The sequence below is a fragment of the Solanum pennellii genome, chromosome 4 (genome assembly GCF_001406875.1).
Source record: "Solanum pennellii chromosome 4, SPENNV200".
Lineage (NCBI taxonomy): Eukaryota > Viridiplantae > Streptophyta > Magnoliopsida > Solanales > Solanaceae > Solanum > Solanum pennellii.
The window spans coordinates 35,823,004-35,842,118 of record NC_028640.1 but is presented as its reverse complement, the minus strand read 5'-3'; the positions used below and the strand labels follow the sequence as shown (position 1 = coordinate 35,842,118).

At 37.2% G+C, this 19,115-nt stretch overlaps 1 protein-coding gene across 2 annotated transcripts in view; it reads right to left on the bottom strand.

Moving 5' to 3' along the window:
• The window catches only part of LOC107018441 (kinesin-like protein KIN-7O), a 34,170-nt gene that overhangs the window by 11,753 nt on the left and 3,302 nt on the right, over window positions 1–19,115 (bottom strand). For both annotated transcript variants that reach the window (XM_027916649.1, XM_015218924.2), the window contains exons 4-18: window positions 18,375–18,488; window positions 18,195–18,276; window positions 17,842–17,909; window positions 17,690–17,764; window positions 17,448–17,593; window positions 17,268–17,370; window positions 14,420–14,500; window positions 14,109–14,177; window positions 13,965–14,024; window positions 13,735–13,896; window positions 13,467–13,523; window positions 4,457–4,696; window positions 4,303–4,368; window positions 4,058–4,228; window positions 3,843–3,947 (exon numbers count right to left, since the gene is read on the bottom strand). In XM_027916649.1, the coding sequence (XP_027772450.1) occupies window positions 3,843–3,947; window positions 4,058–4,228; window positions 4,303–4,368; window positions 4,457–4,696; window positions 13,467–13,523; window positions 13,735–13,896; window positions 13,965–14,024; window positions 14,109–14,177; window positions 14,420–14,500; window positions 17,268–17,370; window positions 17,448–17,593; window positions 17,690–17,764; window positions 17,842–17,909; window positions 18,195–18,276; window positions 18,375–18,488 (1,599 nt within the window). The remainder of the gene's footprint in view (window positions 1–3,842; window positions 3,948–4,057; window positions 4,229–4,302; window positions 4,369–4,456; window positions 4,697–13,466; window positions 13,524–13,734; window positions 13,897–13,964; window positions 14,025–14,108; window positions 14,178–14,419; window positions 14,501–17,267; window positions 17,371–17,447; window positions 17,594–17,689; window positions 17,765–17,841; window positions 17,910–18,194; window positions 18,277–18,374; window positions 18,489–19,115) is intronic.

Sequence of the window (19,115 nt, the reverse complement as noted above, 5' to 3'; positions counted from 1 at the left end):
CTCTCCCTCCCCCACCCCACCCCCACCACCACACCAAATAAAAATTGTTTTTAAAAAATATTTTCAATTTCATAAATTATTTTCTACTCTAGTAAAAATAATGATGTCTCTCAAAAACATTTTTCATTCATAAATCAAACACTATCATTTCCGGAAAATATTTTCTACTCACCAACCAAACATGAGAAAATAAGTCAAAAAATCTACTTGTTTTCCAGGAAAACATTTTCCTTCATACCAAACACACCCTTAGTCACTGCAAAAGTTTTTGAAGATGTAACTTGGGACTAAGTTTAAGAATATGACCTTCGACCACGAGGCTTATAGCCTAGTGGTACCACTGTATATCTCCTACACATTACGTAAAGAATTGAATTTCTCTATCTTCTTCTCCTTCCCTGTCCCACTATGCAACAAATAAAATTGAACTTATGAAAAAGTGTGACTAAGGCAAATGGGAAGCATCAAAATTGATTAATCAAAACAAATGTGAATCTTCAAATTCAGATTCAGCATTAGCATGTTATGGCATTTCAGCTCTTTAGGTAGCTTCTCGTCTTCATTACTAGTTAGATTTTGAAAGCAGTACTCAGTAACGTCATACAGTGTTCGTTGACCTTGAGAAGGGCTACGATGAAGTCATGAGGGAAGTCTTGTGGAGATTCCTAGAGGTAAGAGGTATCTAGGTGGCCTACATTAGGGCCATAAAGGACATGTACGAAAGAGCTGAAATCGGAGCACTTCCCTGTGGAGACGTGGGGGATTACACTAGGGATCAACTCTTAGTCCGTTTCTATATGCCTTCATGATGGATGCATGACATGAGACATTCAAGATGAGGTGCCTTGGTGTATGTTATTTGTGGATGACACAGTACTGATTGATGAGATGCGTAATGGAGTTAATACTAAGTTAGAGGTGTGGAGACAAACTTTAGAGACTAAAGGGTTACAGTTGAGCAGGACCAAGATAGAGTATGTGAAGTGCAAATTTAGTGATGTGATGCATGAGGTGGATGTGGAAGTGAGGCTTGACACACAAAATATCCCCAAGAGTGACAAATTCAAGTATCTTGGGTCTATAATCCAGGAGAGTGGTGAGAACAATGATATTGCACATCGTATTGGTGCGGCGTGGATGTGGAGGCTTGCCTCTAGTCTTATGTGATAAAAACAGTACCACCAAAACTTAAAAGATAAGATCTATAAAGTCGTGGTTAGACCGAATTGTTGTATGGAGGAGAGTGTTGGCCAGTCAAACTCTCGTTTCTAGAAGATGCATGTTGCAGAGATGAGGATATTGAGGTGGAACTGTGGCCACACTAGGAGTGATAAGATTAGAAATGAGGATATTCGGTATAAGGTGGGAGTGGCCTCCGTGGTGGACAAGATGAGGGAAGAAAGACTGAGATGGTTTGGACATGTTAAGAGGAGATACGTAGCTACACTAGTGAGAAGGTGCAAAAGGTTGGTTATATAGTGTACAGGGAGAGGTTGAGATAGGCCGAAAAAGTACTGGGGAGAGGTAATGAAACAGGATATGACGCAACTTCAGGTTACTGAGGACATGAACTTTGATATGAGGGTGAGGAGGACACATATTAGGATAGAAGGTTAGTAAGTAGTCTAGTGTTGTCTTGCTTAGAGTGGTTGGTGTTAGTCATTATACTAATTGTATTATTTTAGTTGTTGCTTTTGATATTTAGCATTATTTCTTATTGTTTTCAATAATCTATCCTAATATGTTATTTATTGTGTTTCAATTATCGCACTATTTTGTTGTTGTTTTTGCTCCCCTTTTTTTTTTTTTTTTTTGAGGAACAGGTAACTGTGTATTCACAAAATCCATCATCCAAGCAATGATAAGAGTGAGCACTTACATCCCATAGGGTGAAAAACGGAAGGCCATAAGAACTAGTCTATGGAGCTTTACAATTTCCCTATAAAATCATCAAAAAGATCTATATCCCCCACGGCCCCACCATATCCTGTTTACACCAAAAATATAGAAGACTAAGGCAATTCATTCTGTTTTGTGAATGTTGTTGCTTTTATCTTCAAAGCCTCTTGCATTCTTTTCCTTCCACAATGTCCAGCAGATGCTTGCAGAGATCAATTCCCGCCAGTCCTCCTCTGACTCTCTTCTTCCAATCTCTTTCCAGCAGTCCATCATACTTTTAGTAGTTTTGGGAACCACCCAACTCACTCCAAGAATACACAAGAACATGTTCCACAGATTTGCAGTTGTTTTACAGTGTCGAAATAGATGGCTATTTATTTCAGCATCCTGGTCACACAAAACATCTTGAGCAAATCTGTCTACCTCTTCTTTGTCGGACTTCATGAATCAAACAAGCTTTCCTGCAAACTAACCACATGAAACAAGAAACTCTTAAGGGGACTTTGGCTTTCCAGATTAGATTCCAAGGCAGTTCCTAATCTGCAGTTGGCCAGTATTTCTCTTCCAATAGCACCCTTGCTGTGAAGTTTCCACATTGCTCTGTCAGGTGCATTGGTAGTTCCATTGAAATCATTTATCACCGTAAGAAAATCTGCAACTCTTTGAACCTCCCAATCATTTAGGGCCCAACTGAAGTTGAAAATCCAACCTTGTGTGCTCCACATCTGAGCTATGGTGGCCCTATTCTGTTGGCTGAGGAGAAACAGATCAGGGAAGAGAGATCTCAAGCTCCTTTCACCTATCCAAAGTTCATTCCAGAACTCAATCTCACGCCATTACCGACCTTGAATTGAATATTTTTTTGAAACTGGGGCCAGAGTCTCTGAATAGTCTTCCAGACACTACAACCAAAAGTTCCAAGACGTCTTCAGTGATCCAGTGACTTTGAAGTTCATATTTCTCAATGATGATTTTTTTTCCATAAAGGCATATCCTCAGCACAGAACCTCCATAACCATTTTTGCAAAAGACGAGTTCTGGAGGTTGAGTTTCTTGATACCTAATCCCCCCTGCTTCTTGTGAAGTGTTACAGTATCCCATTTTACAAGGTTGTAACCTTTCTGCTCCTTGTTTCCATTCCACAAAAAGGTTCTTCTGAGCAAATTAATTCTCTTCAGAATACTCTTTGGTATAGGAAAGGCTCATCATATAGGAAGGAAGGGAATCCAACCCTTCTAGAAGACTTTGCATTGTTTCCTAATTACTTGCTATATTTCTTCATTGTCTCCTTTGAACTCGGATTTGTTGCACTTGAGCTAAGGGTCTTTCGGAAACAGCTTCTCTACTTCCATGAGGTAGTGGTAAGGTCTATGTAACCCTTAGTTGCGCAGACTCTTAACTTCTGATGCCGCACCTATCTCGGATTCTTCAAAAATACACTACATTTGGCGAATCCGACACGCACCCGTTGACATTTTTGAAGAGTCCGAGCAACATAGATGTAACCACTAACCCCCGCTTGTGAATTTCACCGGGAATGTTCTTGTACTCGGTAACAACATGTTGTTGTACTCAGTAACAACATGCCTTCTTCATTTACAAACTGGAAAATAACTAATCAAACAACAGTTATTACAATATATAGAAGACTACCATATGTTTCCTGGTGCATTCGTCATGCAAGTGGGAGAAACAGAACTCTTTATTAGTATTCTATCAGGTAGAAATAGCAGATTTTCTCGTAACAGCTCTCACTTGGTGCTTGGCTGTGAGCATTCAATGATTAGTATATAGATATTTACAGGCACAACATTTTATGCTGCTAGCAGAGAAATTCTGAAGTGATCAAAGCATATATCACCACTTTGTTTGATCTCTTGATATAAGGAGATAAATCATCATAATTGCAACTTTCAATGCATAAAATGTGAAAGCCTGATTACCTCCTCGTGCTTCTCTCTTGCAGATATGGTCTGTTCAGTTGCTATCTCAACAACAGAGTCCAAATTATGTTGGCTTGAGGATCTCTCCATTTCTAACACAGTGATCTGAACAAAAGCTCCACATTTCCGAGAAACACTTAAAAAGAGGAAAAGTGACAGGGTAATCTTATATATATAGATGACAGGAAAATGAGAAAGGAAAGAAGTGAGGACACCTTCTCTTGGAGCTGCTTAATTACAAAGATAGCTTCTGCTTCTCTCAAAGTTTTGCTCCCACACAACAGCATCAAAGAATTGTCATATTGTTCAGAACCATCGACCAGATCAATGTCAGCCTCAAAAAGCTTCCTTGTCAGATAGTCAATCTTTACCTCACTCATGGTTTTCTAGAAAAAACAAGGATTAAACTAAGAAATCAAATTGAAGCAGAAATAACAGAAGCAAAGAAAAAGAATGTTACATGTGATTCATATTTTAAAAGCAACTCCTCATACTCCCTTTGAAGTTCCAGTAAATCATTGTCTTCCTGCCAGAAATTAAAAAATAATAACACGACAATCAGTAGTATGACACTATTTTGAAAGAAAGTTAAAATAGCAAAGCAAAGTGTGAACCAGTGAGGAGCTTTTTTTCCTAGAGGCTACTTTTCTCCTGCTAGTCACATGCAACAAAGCCTGTGGGTCAGGGAGAGTACAGACTTCCAACGGATTACTCCTTGAATTGTCTTCTTGCTTGCCAGAATCTAAATTGCTGTCAGCATCTAATAGTTCTTCAAAAGGAAGTAAGGGTCCAACGTCACGTTCAATCCCTTTAGCTTGGACTACAGAAACCTTCTCTTTGACTGCGGAGCTCAACTGAAGCAGCAGAAAAAAAAAATTAATTTCTGTTTGCATAGCTAAAGCAGTTTTCCCGGGGTTATAGATTGGAGTTCCAGTTCTCCCATTTGGTGCTCATAATTGACAATTTAAAAGGGCATATCAATAATGCATGCAAGGAATCTGTAACCAATGTTTGTAGAGAAGATTGAGGTGGAAGACGAAGAAGAATTTGGAACCAATGTTTGCAAAGGAGGACTGTTGAGCCAATGAATCACGTTAAACATTATCAAAGAATCTGTTGAAGAAGATATTTTGATAAAACTTACTATTGAAAGGGCTAATTAATCATTGTAATTATTTTACATAAGTTGTTGAAGTATTGAGATACTTATTGTTATTGCTTCTTTCTAATTTAGTATTCTATTTCTGAAATTGAGTTACTTAGTTGAGGGTAGAATAGGAGTTTATTTAGTACCCAAGCTGAAATAGAATAGGAGTCTTTCATCTATTTATTTTCCATGACGTGAATGAATTAAGTAAGCTCAAAGTTTTGGCTTGCATATTCTTTCCTCCTCTGTAGAACAACAAATGGTATCAGTAGCTTTTCGATTCTTAGGGTTTGTGAGTTAGAGTCGACCAAAAAGAAACCTGAATAAAAACCAAATACTTTTATGGCTTCAAGCAATTTCTCGATTCCTTCACCCCTAGTTTTCTGGAGAGAATTATCTAATTTGAGCTGTAATGATAACCTATTTGCAAGCATATGATTTGGGGGAAGTGGTCGAGGTTGGAGGAGATAGAAATCCTTTGCCAAATAACCCTACTATGGCACAAATTAAGATTCACAGAGTAGAGGTTTCAAAATAATTTAAAGCTCTCACCCTTCGGGGTGGCCCAGTGGTTTGGGCTTGGGACATCCATGTTGGAGGTCTCAAATTCGAAACCCCTTGCCAGGGAAAGCAAGGGGTTTGCCTTCTGGTCGAGCTCGTCGCACCGGGCTTGCCTACTGCGAGTTACCTCTCCTTTGTGGTTTGCGAGCTATTGCATAGCGAAGGTTTTACCCCGTGTGCACCCAAAGGGTAGCGGCGCGGGTTTTCCTTGTCCTCAAAAAAGAAAATTTAAGGCTCTCTCTTGCATACAGTCAGCACTTTCAGAAGTAATTTTCACAAGAGTTATGACTACTGAAACTGCAAAGGAGTCTTGGACAAGTTGAAAGAAGAATTCCAAGGAAGTGACATTACCAAGCAAATAAAAGACTCAGAAACCATTGAAGAATTCTCCAACAAGTTGATGAAGGTTGTAAACCTACTGTGTACCCCGTGTTTTGGTACTCATACTACACTTCTGCTTCTTTTGCTGATGCAGCTTCTAGTACGAGCCACCCTTGCTCAAGTTCGGATCTTCCGTTGTTATTGCAGACTTTGATCTTGAGCTTTTGGCGTCCGGAGATTTGTTTTTCTTCTTTTGTATTTGTCTATATATTTTGTATTTTTATTAGATATACTTGATGTATAAGCCTTCTATGCTTAGACGCTCTTGTACCGGTGACACCAAGTCCAAGGTTGGATTCCTTGTATCATATTTACATATCTATGTTATGGGACATATTCTATATCTCTATTTCTGCTTCCGCATATTCATCAGCTAGTTATTTATTTTCTTCTGCTTTTGATTTTGACTTGCCTACTGGGAGGTTTATAGCAGTGTTATCAATGGCGCGCTTGAAGTGTGCTTAGGCCCTAAAGCAAGGCTCAAAATGTGTTGAGCGCTTTGCCTCGCTTTATGTGCGCTTAAGTGACATCATCAAGGTTCTAAGACAAACTTTTCCTTGCCAATGAGCCTCTTATGAAGAAGTGACACCAAACAATTGATATTTCAGTTAACCATAAATTTTTTTCAATCTCTTTGGTCTTATATTTGTCATTCATGTTTATAATTATTAGTCTTGGACTAAACATATACATTTGTATTTTTTTTCTTCCTTTGCGCCTTTTTTCATTAAAGGTCATGTTTTATTTGTGGTTTACGCTTAAAGCCCCCAGAGACCTTAAAGCTTTTTTGCGCTTTGCGCCTTTGATAACACTGGTTCATAGTAGGCGTCATCATGGCCCAATTTCAAGTCATGACAAAAACCAAATTAAGTCTTCTGAGAGAAGAGCCTTCCGACACAAAAATCATAATCATTAGGGATGACAATGAGGCGGGACAGATGCGGGGCAGGTTAAAGGCTATGATGGGTTGGGCTGGGCTGGTTTAAGTTTGAGCAGGCCGGGTTGAAGTGGTTGCAATTTTATTCAGGTTCAAACTTCATTTAATTTTTTACATGTTATAAGAGTGATAGAGCATTATCTATTAAGATAGTTTATTTAAAATTGCTAAAATATTTAAGATAGTAAATGAAAATGGTTCAATCAATATTAAAACAATTTCTTACATGTTTCCCAATTGACCTCTAAAAAATAAAATTTTAAGTCACTATATATTAAATTAATATAACTTAATGAATAATGAATTTATTTTTATGAATTTTATATTTAGCATCAAATTTAACTAGAAAAGAAAAATATTAAAAAATTTATGTGGGGGGTACATGTGGGGCAGGTTGAAAATGGAAAAGAATGTTATGTGGGGCGGAGAGGGGCGAATTAAATTTTTTGCAGGTAAGCTCAACCCGCCCCACCCCTGCCCCACCCCCATTATCATCCCTAAGAATCGTTGAAAAAGTTCTTGTGAGTTTGCTGGAAAGATTTGAAGCAAAGATCTTCACTCGAAGATTTGAAGGATCTTACAAAAATGTCACCTTAAGAGCATGACATGCTTTTCAAGCTCAAGAGCAGAGAAGATCTTTGAGGCTAGAAGAAGCTACTGAAACTGCTTTTAAAGCAAAGTTCAAAAGGAATATGCAAATGCAAAATGAAGGAAGAATATCAGATACTCCTACTAATTTTAGGGAAAAAACCATGGTGGTTCTCGCAACAGAGCCAAGAAGAAAGAAAACTACCCACCTTGTAAGTTCAGCAGAAAAACCAATCATAAAGATGATGATTGTTGGTTTAAAGATAAGAAACCGCCTTTTAATTGTAGATATTGCAACAAACTTGGCCATGTTGAGAGGTCTTGCAAAGTGAAGAAGGTGAACTACCAACAAACTCCATAATTCAACATTTTGGAAGTTGAGGACCAGGAGAAGTTTGTGTTCACAACAATGGTAGCAACGAGACTGGATGATGAAAGCACCTGGTTTTTGGACAGTGGTTGCACTCAACACATGACCAGCAAACAAGAATATTTTACGAACTTGGAATCTGACAGAGGCCTTGTCAAGTTGGCAGATAAAAGCAAGTTGGCGTTTGTTGGTAAAGGAACTGTGGCAATTGAATTTCCTAAAGGTATTAAATTTATTCAAGATGTTTTGTTGGTGCCTAATCTTGACCAAAATCTAGTAAGTGTTGGTCAAATGCTAGAACAAGACAATATTTTATTGTTCAAAGATAGAAAGTCTGTTGCTTCTGAACCTAGTGGACAAGAAGTGATACTGTTGAAATGATAAAGAGAAAAATTCCTTAATGATAAAGAGAAAAATTCCTTTGAATTGGAACTCAAATTCTAAGAAAATTTATCGAAGTAGCAGATGAGAGCGGGATTCAAAATTATGGCACAAAAGACTTGGTCATTATAACTTGAAATCAATTCAATGAGCTCAAAAGCATGATTTAGTGAAAGCCTTGCATGAACTTGAGTTATGTTCAAATGTGTGTGGAAGTTGTCAACTAGGAAAGCACACAAATTGCCTTTTCAAAGTCATCAACATAGAGGGCAAGTGAGAAGTTACAATTGGTCCATTCTGACATTTGTGGATCGATGAGAACTCCTTTGCTCAATGGCAGCAAGTATTTTATTCTTTGTATAGATGATTTCACTGGAATGACTTGGGTATACTTTCATAAGCAAAAGCTTGAAGTGTTTGTTGTTCTAAAGAAGTTCAAAGCTTTTTGTGAAATCAAAGTGGATGCTTGTTGAAAACTCTCAGAACAGACAATGGGAAGGAGTATATTTCAGGTGAATTCATTTGTTTTGTGATGCAACGGGAATCGAGCATCAATTTACCCTCACTTACTGTAACAGCTGACAAAATTCTATACTAAAGAACCAAACCATTCATTGTACGCGTATTAGCAAGGACCGGCTGATGTCGTACTTGCACATGTGTGTTAAGGTCCATTCCCCAAGTGTAGGAAGTGTATCAGATATGATTTAGGATCATAGGGGACCTCTAGCACTAAGTTGAGTTCATAGTTTATCTATTATCTAAGTTTTTGCATGAGTTCATGTAAGGGTCAACTTCAAACAACCATATCTCTCAACATATAAAGAGTTAGGTGTCCCATGACCTAACAAATTAAAGGTGTACGAGTCTTCTTTCCAACGCCACCAAGGTTGCAATCAATTCAAGTTTAGAGTAAAAAGATATGACCGTTCATCAGAGACACTCCTAGCAGAGATTTCAAGACCTGAGTTTTATGGGTCCAATCTACGGACCGTAGATTGAGCTCATGAAACGAGTCCTGAAACTTGTTTTTTCAAACCATTTTTTACAGATCCAATCACATGTCGTAAATGATTTTAAAGGTCATAAATAAGGCTCATAAAATGAACTTCTGAGACTTCTAATTTCAGCCTGAATTCCACGGATGGGATCTACGGTTAGTAGATCAAACCACAATCTGTAGATGGCCTCGTGGAATGTTCCGACAGCTTTTCAATTCAGGTTATTTTGGTCTTTTCCCATTCTTTCAACTCCCAAACCACGACGTTTTGGCCTATCCTAAGTGGGATTAAGGGGAAATCAGTCGACTAACCTCCCAATTCACACCCAACACTCAGACAATCAAATTCGATACGTTCTAAGTTCTCTCAAGCAAGAAACTAGGGTTCTTCATCTTCAAGCTTCAGTTCAAGGATTCAAGTTAGGGTTTAAATTCTTGGTATGTGAGATTTCATCAGTAGGGTTCCCTTTCACCCATTAAGTCCCAAAGAAACCTTATTTCCTCAGATAATGATTCTACAAAGTTTAGGGTTCCATGAAAAGTAGGATTTTTATCCTATTTCAGTTCTTCTTCATGGGTAGTCTTATTACATATTCTTACTTAGAATTCAGTATATATATGGAGTTATTTACATGATCCCTCAGCTTAAGAGAATTTTATGTTTTTGACCCCATGATAGTCAGATTGCATCTTTCATTTAGAATACAGTTTTTCAATTCCACCTATATAAGATGCTTTTAGATAAAGTGTCTATCAATTTAGTATCAGTTTGTAGTATTTATGAGTTATATTCAGTTTACCAGTATTATTCAGTTTATCAGTTTAATTCAGTTGGGAGCATAATTTGGCACCGAGCAGACATAGGTATGAAGGCTCACTCGTTAGTTTAGGACTGAGACCTTCAGTAGGAATCTCTAAGTCCTAGATACACGTGCCACCGTAGGTCAAGGGTCACTTGTCAGATCAGGATTGACTCCTTAATCCATTCAGACATTAGTTTAGAGGACCCACTTCATTAGTGTGCTTACCCTTCGCAAGGTATAGAACGCCATCCCTGCTGGGGTACAGGTTGAAGTCCGTTTTGATAACGCAGTATGTAAGTTGTTAGTATCTCCCACAGTCCAGCTTTCAGATTATTGCATAGACCTTGGATTATTTCAGTTTTAGTATGTACCAGTTGCATGTTTTACCATTTAGTTATTGTGTCAGTTATTAAATTGTGATGCATGTCTCACATACTCAGTACATTCAAGATATACTGACCACATACTCTTTGCGCTATTTTGTTTTATAACTAAGTTGCTCGGACTCTCCAAATTTTGCCGCACCCATATCGGATCCTCCAAAAATGCACTACTTTTGAAGAATCCAGCACACACCCGATGACATTTTTTAAGAGTCCGAGCAACATAGTTTTATAATGTAGATAAAGATGCACGGTATATAGCTTGCAGTTAGTATGCTTTTGTCAGCTCAGCAGTGTTTGCTGAGTCTTCATCTTTCGAGGACAACCTTAACATTTTTTCCAGTCATTTAGTGTTTTCAATTTTCAAATAGTTAAGTTACTGGGGGCTTGTCCCAACAACTCATTTCAATAGAGGCTTTCAGACAGACAGTCAGACAATAGTATCATTTTTATATTGTATTCATGAACTCATCCTCTTTTGAGTATTCTGTTTATATTTCAGACTGCTTACTTATCTTAGTTTAGCTTCTGCATCAATTATCTTCAGATATTACTATATACATCTTAGTGTTAAGCCAAATCATGGGTTAGCTTGGGGTCACTTGTGGCTCTAAGCACTGTGTTAGGACTATGTAGCTGAGTCGGGTCGTGACACTTAGTCACCGCAACAAAATGGAGTTTCTAAAAGGAAAAATCGATCTGGTCTTTAGTTGGCCAGGTGTATGATTTTTTAGAAAAAGTTGCTGAAGTGTTTTTGGACGAAGGTGGTAAACACATCAATTTATTTGCAAAATAGACTACCAACAAGAGTCGTGGATGGAATGACACTTGTTGAAGCTTAAAATTGCATAAAACCACCAATTAGACATCTAATGGTGTTTTTCTCATTGTGTTATACTCATGTATTAGCTGTTTAAATAGAGAAATATTGATGAAAAAGTTGAAAAAGGAATTTTGGTTGGTTATAGCTCTATTTCTAAGGACTATAGAATTTACAATATTGAATACAAATTTTCAAAGGAAGATGGAGATGAAAAGAGTGATGCTTCGTCTTATTGAAGTTTGATTGGAAGTCTCTTGTACTTGATGGCTTCAAGACCTGATTTAATGTATACTGATAGTTTGCTTTCAAGATTTATGCAAAGCCCAGTGACATTCATTTTGCTGCTGTGAAAAGAGTGCTTAGGTACTTAAAAGGAACTATACAACTTGGAATATGGTTTAAACCGGTTGAAGAAGGTGTTTGCTTGGCTATGTTGATAGCTATTGGGATGGAAATATGGGTGCTATGAAGAGCACTACTGGGTACTGGCTATGCCTTTTCCTTGGGTTCTGGTGTGTTTTCATGGATTCAAAGAAGCAAGAAATAGTGGTGCAATCTACTGTAGAGGCAAAGTATGTAGCAGCAGCATCTACAGTAGTTAATAAAGCTATTTGGTTGAAGTATTGAGACATTTACTGTTATTGTTTCTATTTAATTTAGTACTTTATTCTTGAAATTCAGTTAGTTGAGGTAAAAAAAAGGAACTTATTTAGTAAACTATAATATAGGAGTCTTTCATCTATTTATTTTCCATGACGTGAATGAATAAATAAGCTAAAGATTTGACTTGCGTATTCTGTCCTCTTTCCTGTAGAACATTAATGATAAATATATCAAAAAATTGTCACAAAAAATCAAACAAGGCTGGTAAGCATTATATCATAAACTACCAGAGAAGTTAGTGTTATGAAGCAAAACCTGGAGGGAGGCCTCTGAAATTATCCTTATCAATTATTAATGATGTACACATCTAACCTGTTTGGCCTAGCTTTTGGGAAGCCTAAAGTGCTTATTTTTTTCAAAAAGTACATATTTAAGAAAAGAAAATTAAAAAGTTTGATCAAGCTTTTGGAGAAACTACGTGCTTCTAAGGAGTAGCAGAAGTTGTTTTCCCCCAAAGTACTTTTTTGAAAAGCACTTTTGAGGAAAATACACTTAGAAGCACTTCTAAAAACATGGTCAAGCACTAATTATTTCTCAAAGGTGCTTTTAAAATTTAACGGCCAGGCACAAACTACTTCTTACTTTTTGAAAAGCATTTTTCAAAATACAGTAAGTTGATTAGAAACTTGACCAAACATGATATACATCATGCTTGGTTAACTTTTTGACTGAATCACATTTTTATCATAAAAGATTTGATAAAGAAGATATTTTATAAAATAAATTAATTAGAAGAGTATTCTATTTAGAATATGGAAAATTGTTCCTATTGCAACTCTTTTAGATTAATAATAAGTATGTTATAACAATTGTTACAAAGAAAATCAAAAACAATGAGATGTAAACGTAATATCGTATAGCACAAGAGAAGTTAGTATTACGAAACAGAACTTGTAGGGAGGTCTCTAAAATTATTACTATCAATTATTACAGCAACAACTACAAACTCGATGTATTCTGCAGCTGGGGTCTACAGAGAGTAGAGTGTACGCGGACCTTGCCTCAACCCCATGGAGTACAGAGGTTGTTTCCGGAAGACCCTCGGCTCAAGTAACTATCACTATCAATTATTATATACGTACAATACATCATAGTTGGTTAACTTTTTCATTTTCTTGTATTTCATCACTTGTATGCTCAAGTAGCTTTAATTGAGAGTTGAGACTAGTATAGATTCAAGCTTGCTTTCTGGAATAAACACTACAGTACATAGAGTATTAAAACATCCCTTTGCAAAAGAGTGTTAACCATCCTTAATGAGTTTATGTACAGTGTCCAAACAACAAGATGACCATTAAAACCAACAATTTATCTAACTATGTGTTTAAACATTAATTAGAAACTATCAAGTACTCTGAGGCACTCGATTCATTCACCAAATAACACCATTGTTGTAGATTCATAGCCTAGTATAATGCAGATTGTGATGCTGGTTTGAGAACACACGGTCAACAATCAGATATCCATAAAAGAACAAAAAGAAGTTCATATTGCTTCACGAACCAACTGCTCCTATGTAGTCTTCAAAGAAATTGACGCAACAAAAGATAATGTATGCTAACACTACCAACAGAAATTAAACCTCACCTCCTCCAAAGCCTCCCTTGAAAGGTTACCTGGGCACCATGTATATCGCCGTTTATCCTTCAAAGCATAAGATAAAACATCAACTTAATCACAAAGAAATTTTGCCACTCTTTGTTTCTTTAATTCTTAGGAAGGAAAAACTTAATCACCAGAGAACGGCAGTTAAAAAACTATCAGCTTGTTGAAATCACACTCTTAAATAGTAGTGCTTCTAGGAGGGATTCAAAAGCAAGCACAGCAATGAAAAGATAGAAATTGACTAACTCACCTTTTTATAGATATCACGACCCTCAACCGTACTTGAGCATAGCACCATAGAACTCAAGTTCTGAATTTTCTTGGCTTGCTCTTGTAGCCTCTTCTCCCTTTCAGCTTGAGCTTTCTTTTCCTCCTCCAATTCTAATGCAATCCGTTCCCGCTCCAATTCGCTCTATTAAAACTTAACACCTTTGAGACTCACAAAATTCCCAAAGCTGCTATAAAGTAATCATCACAAACCTTCAGCAAAGTATTCCGAAGATTCAATATTTCTTCATCAGGATGTTCCGAATGTGACGCCTTCAAAGGTTCCAAAAGTATAGGTTGGTTAAATTATCAATGCAACCACTTCAAAATAACACACAACGTGACTGTTTGTACAACCTGCAATTTAGCTCGCAAATCCTCAATCTCCTTCTTTTGACGCTTGAGCAATGCAGCATCAGTCAGTATCTGGAATAAAATATAGATAGGTTAAACGGCAAACATAAGTGGGATTGTGTAAAGGTCAAAAGAAAGTACAAAGCAGAAGCAACTTAAACTAACAGCAGACATGAGTAAGAGACATAAAGATAGCTGAGTGATCGACTTGCTTTTTGGTGCAAGAACTAGGCATGCATTTCAGATTCCATATGAAAATTGTTTGAAGTAATGAAAAGATATTATTGAGTGCAGAATGTAGTTAAATATCCAACCTCATTCACATGAACACAGTTTGTAACACGCAATGCCCGGCTTGCGAATTGAAGACTACTTTTAGTCTCGTCAGCATGAATCTGGCATCAAGGAAAAAATGCATTATTAAAATAGAGCAAGAAAAACTGTCAGCATAAACCTAACATCAAACATAAAGCCTCATAAAAAAACTAAAGCAGAGAAAGATATGAAAGAAAGAAAGAATCATAACACATGGTCACCCAAGCATAATTTACCAAATGGTTCACAAGTACAATATCTGATGTAAAGAAAGTTTTGCATGCGACAAAGGCGGTCTCATTTCATATTTACACTCAAGCCTTTCAAATTGAAAAATGAGATTAGACAGAATGAACAAGAGACCTTCTGTAACACCCCAGAAGCTATAGAGTCCAAATCAGATCAAGGAAAGTTGAAAGTTCAAAATCTAAGTCTGCAGAACCTTTGTAGTTTACCAACACCATCAGCGTGCCGTAAAAGAAATTACAGACCGTAGATGGGATCCATAGATCAAAGTTCAGAAACAGGAAATTTTCCCTGAGTTTTTCGGGTCAAGTTTGCGGGTCATAGATGGTCTTGTAAACTAAGTCCTGAAACTTGGAAATTTTCCTGAGTTTTACAGACTATGTTTATGGCCTGTAATTGGAACTACAGACCGTAAATAGGGTCCGTAGATGAAAGTTCAGAAACTTGAATTTACTCTAGTTTCTATGGACAGGGATCTAGGGTCCGTAGATGGAACCATAGACCGTAGATGGCCTCGTAGAACCTGTCAAGCTCAAATTCAGTCAAGGTCGTTATAGTCTTTTTCCACTCATTTAATCACTATACTATGTCGTTTTAACCTATCCTAAGTGGGATTAAGGGAAATAAGTCAACCCCACCCACCCCCCACCCCATTCACGAAGGTTCTTCTCGAGCAAGAACTAGGGTTCGTCATCTTCCAGTCTTTGTTCAAGGATGCAAGGTAGGGCTTCCATTCCTTGTAGTATGTGAGATATCATCAATGGATATCCTCTCACCCATTGAGTCCCAAAGAAAACTCAGTTTCCCAGTCAATGAATCTACAACAGTTAGGGTTTTTATTCAAAGTAGGATTTTCACTGTCTTTCACATTTTTCAGCATGAATGGTTTGATTAGGTGTTTTCAAACTAAAATTCAGTATTTCTAAAAGGTATTTTTGTGAACCCTCAGAATGTAGCTATTTTCATGTCACGGGACTATGTTATTTCAGATGCATGTCTCAGACTATCAGTTTTAATGATTTAGGATGCTTTCAAATAAAGTATTTTACAGTATTTATCAATCAGTTTATCGGTATTCATGAGCAACTCAGTATTTATCAGCTATCAGCATCATTCAATATAATCAGATTATTGTTGTTTCAGTTTAACAGCATGTTTCCGTTGGGAGTATACTTAGCATCGAACGGATTTAGGGATAAAGGTTCACCCGTTAGTTGAGGACTGAGACTTCCCTAAGTCCCATAAACTACATGCCACTGTAGGATTATGAGGGTCACCTGTCAAACCAGGAGTGACTCCTCAGTTTTATAGACATTAGCTTAGTGGTACCACATTAGCTCAAATCAGCCTTTATACCCTGACAAGGTATATTGGGCCCTTTTGATAGGATTATACACCAAATTCCATAATGTAGCACACATGGTTATATGTCAGTTTATAGTATCTCCCACAGTTCAATCTCAGATGTTGCATGACCTTGTAGTCAGTTTTTCAGTTTTCAGTTGCATGTTTTACTACTTGATGATTGCATCATTTCATGATTATTCAGTACAACATTTCAGATTCATTTTGTTCAGTTATTATGTTTATCATGCATATCTTACCTACTCAGTACATTCAAAGTATTGACCGCATACTCTTCGCATTATATTGTTTCATAGTATAAGTTCAGATGCTCAGTATCCTACTCGCGGTTAGTACGATCTTCAGACCCGCTCAACGGCAGAGATTGGTGAGTCCTCATCTTTCAAGGACAACCCTTTTATGTTTATTCTTTTATTAGTCTACAGTTTTCAGACATTTGGAGTTAGTTAGGGGCTTGTCCTAGCAACTTACAGCTTATATAGAATTCAGATATTTGTCTATTCAATGTTGAGCTTTAATAGACTATTTTAGATTTAGCTTCTGCCACAGTTTTCAGTTATTCCTAATGTTAAATCATAGTGTTATGCCAGACCATGGGTTAGCTTGGAGTTACTTGTGTCTCTAAGCACCGTGTTACGACTAGGGGTAGTCTCGGGTCGTGTCACCTTCTCGAGCTACTAAACTTAACAAGTTAGCAGCATTATGCGAAAAACAGAAGGCCAGTTCATCCACAGTAAATTTGTGTGTTCATTACATAATCATTTTGTTGAATAAATTTCTGAAAAACAAAAAATGATATCACGGTAGCACTATACTAACTTGTAAACCTTCAAAGGAAAAAATATGGAGAACTACAGTGATGGTATACTAATTTGTAAGTCTAAAGGGAAAATACTCGGACACGGTCATATAATTTCTGATACAAATAGACATGATTCTAATTTCCAAGGCACACATGCCTAACATTGTATATAAAGATTAGCATGGCAAGATCAGTATAGCAATAGTTTCCATCAGTGGCAAAATGCTTTGTCGTGAATTTTTTCGTGATAAAAGATACTTCAAACAAGTTGACATGATAGACATTGAAATAGTTTATTCTGCCTTTAAGTTCTATATAGAAATCATATGAAATAGAAGATAAACCAGAGAATATTGTGCACCAACACATGGACTGATGCATTTGATAATGTATTTTTCAGCCTACCATAAATTTATTAAGCTCAGATAATATACCTGGGCAAGAGTGATATTACATATAATGGCAGTGTTTGCATTTCCACCCAGTGCAGGTTGCAAGATACGTGTAAGTTTACTGTCTCGGTATGGAACGTGACCCCTGCAAGATTGCATGACACATTAGAACAAGTAGGAGAACAGTTTTACGGAACCAAATCCAATACATAACAAGCTTACCCCTGACTCTCAGCACCTTCACTCAGTTTTTTAATCACAGTTCCTAAAGTCATCAAGCTTTTGTTTATGTGGGAGCCTTCTTTTAGACGAACACCTTCCGCTCCGGTTTTGGCAGCACGTTCTGAACCAGCAAGGTCCACCAGGTTCTGGGAAAATTTAGAGGGTAAAAAGAGTTTTTTGTAGCTTTTTCTACATTAATGATAGCATCTTAGAAGAGAATGTAACAACTTCCCACTGCATACCAGAACAGATACACGGACTGCATCACAAGAATTCTCTGATTTTGAATCTTCAGCCTTCTCCCTACTCTCAATTATCTATCAAGTACAAGTACCAATTTTAGGACGTGAACCTACTTTGCATATCTTAGTATAGTCATTCAAGAATATCTTACCATCCGGAAAATTGTGTGTGATCTACTGCTGTATAGATTCATATTAGTTTCTCCAATATGTCGATGAGCTGCAAAACAAATTGTGAAGACTGTTACTCTTGCTGAAGTTTCGACATAGGAATATTAATTTGAAAATAGAGTAGCTAATATTAAGGTAGACGGGTAATGGAATATGGATGCAGCACCTCCCTGAAGATGAAAACCAAATCTTTAGGCACGGAAAAATGTGGCAGCTTACTCTCAAGATCAATACTTACCGTGGACCCTTTGTTATTAGAGAAATAGGAACCTATAAGACGGTTTCAAAAAATAATAATTTTTGACATACGCAAATTGATGTTACTTTAACTTACATTCTCCGAAATCCATTAGTTCAAGCACTTGATCAGGAGAGGCAACAATTTCCTCCCTTAAACCAGCAACAAATATTCCGCGCTTCATACCAGATTATCCAACAGGATGAAAGCCAAATTATCATGACAGTTTATGTGAAACAATAAAACAATGATGTGAAACCAAAAATAATCCAATACCTCTATACTTTCATGGATTTGCAATTTCCGGTGCTCAGGTACCAACAAATCATTTATCTCCTCATTATAGATTTCCATATATGACATCCGTACAAGAAACTCTCTATCAATTTCCTACAATTCAAGGAGACCAAATCATTCATGTATACTTACAATAAAGTTCAAAAAGTAGAACCAATGTGATGCACTAAATAACAGTGCAACACAATTTTAAAGAGAACGGTTGATCAGTCATTAAAAAGGATATTTCATTAGTTGTTTAAGCTATCAGAAAATAAAACCCAAGAATTTAAACCAGCACAAATAGGAAATGCTCGTCATTTCCCTTATTAATCAAGGCAGCACCTTATCTATCAAGAAGTCACTCTTAGGCTCTTTGATATACCGTGGTTTCACGGTATTATTAATACTTTTTCCTTAAGTTTAGTGTGTCCAAAAGCCTTTTTGTGCTAATTTTTATATAAGTTTCTCTTTGTTTTGCAGGAAATCTGTCCAAAGATGAATGTGGAGATTTTGAGCGAAGAAATGCAGAAGAGACCACCTACGGAGCTTATGACGGTCCGTCGTGCTTGTGACGGTCCGTAGGTGGCAGCGTAGTGCAGCTGCTGAAGGAAGATGGGGAAGTCTGACCAAGTATGGGGTTACGAAGCTTGTGACGGTCCGTCGTGTCGATGACGGTCCGTCCTGCAGGTTCGTCATGAAGTTCAGAGAAGTAATCCCAGTACCCATATTCCAAGAGTT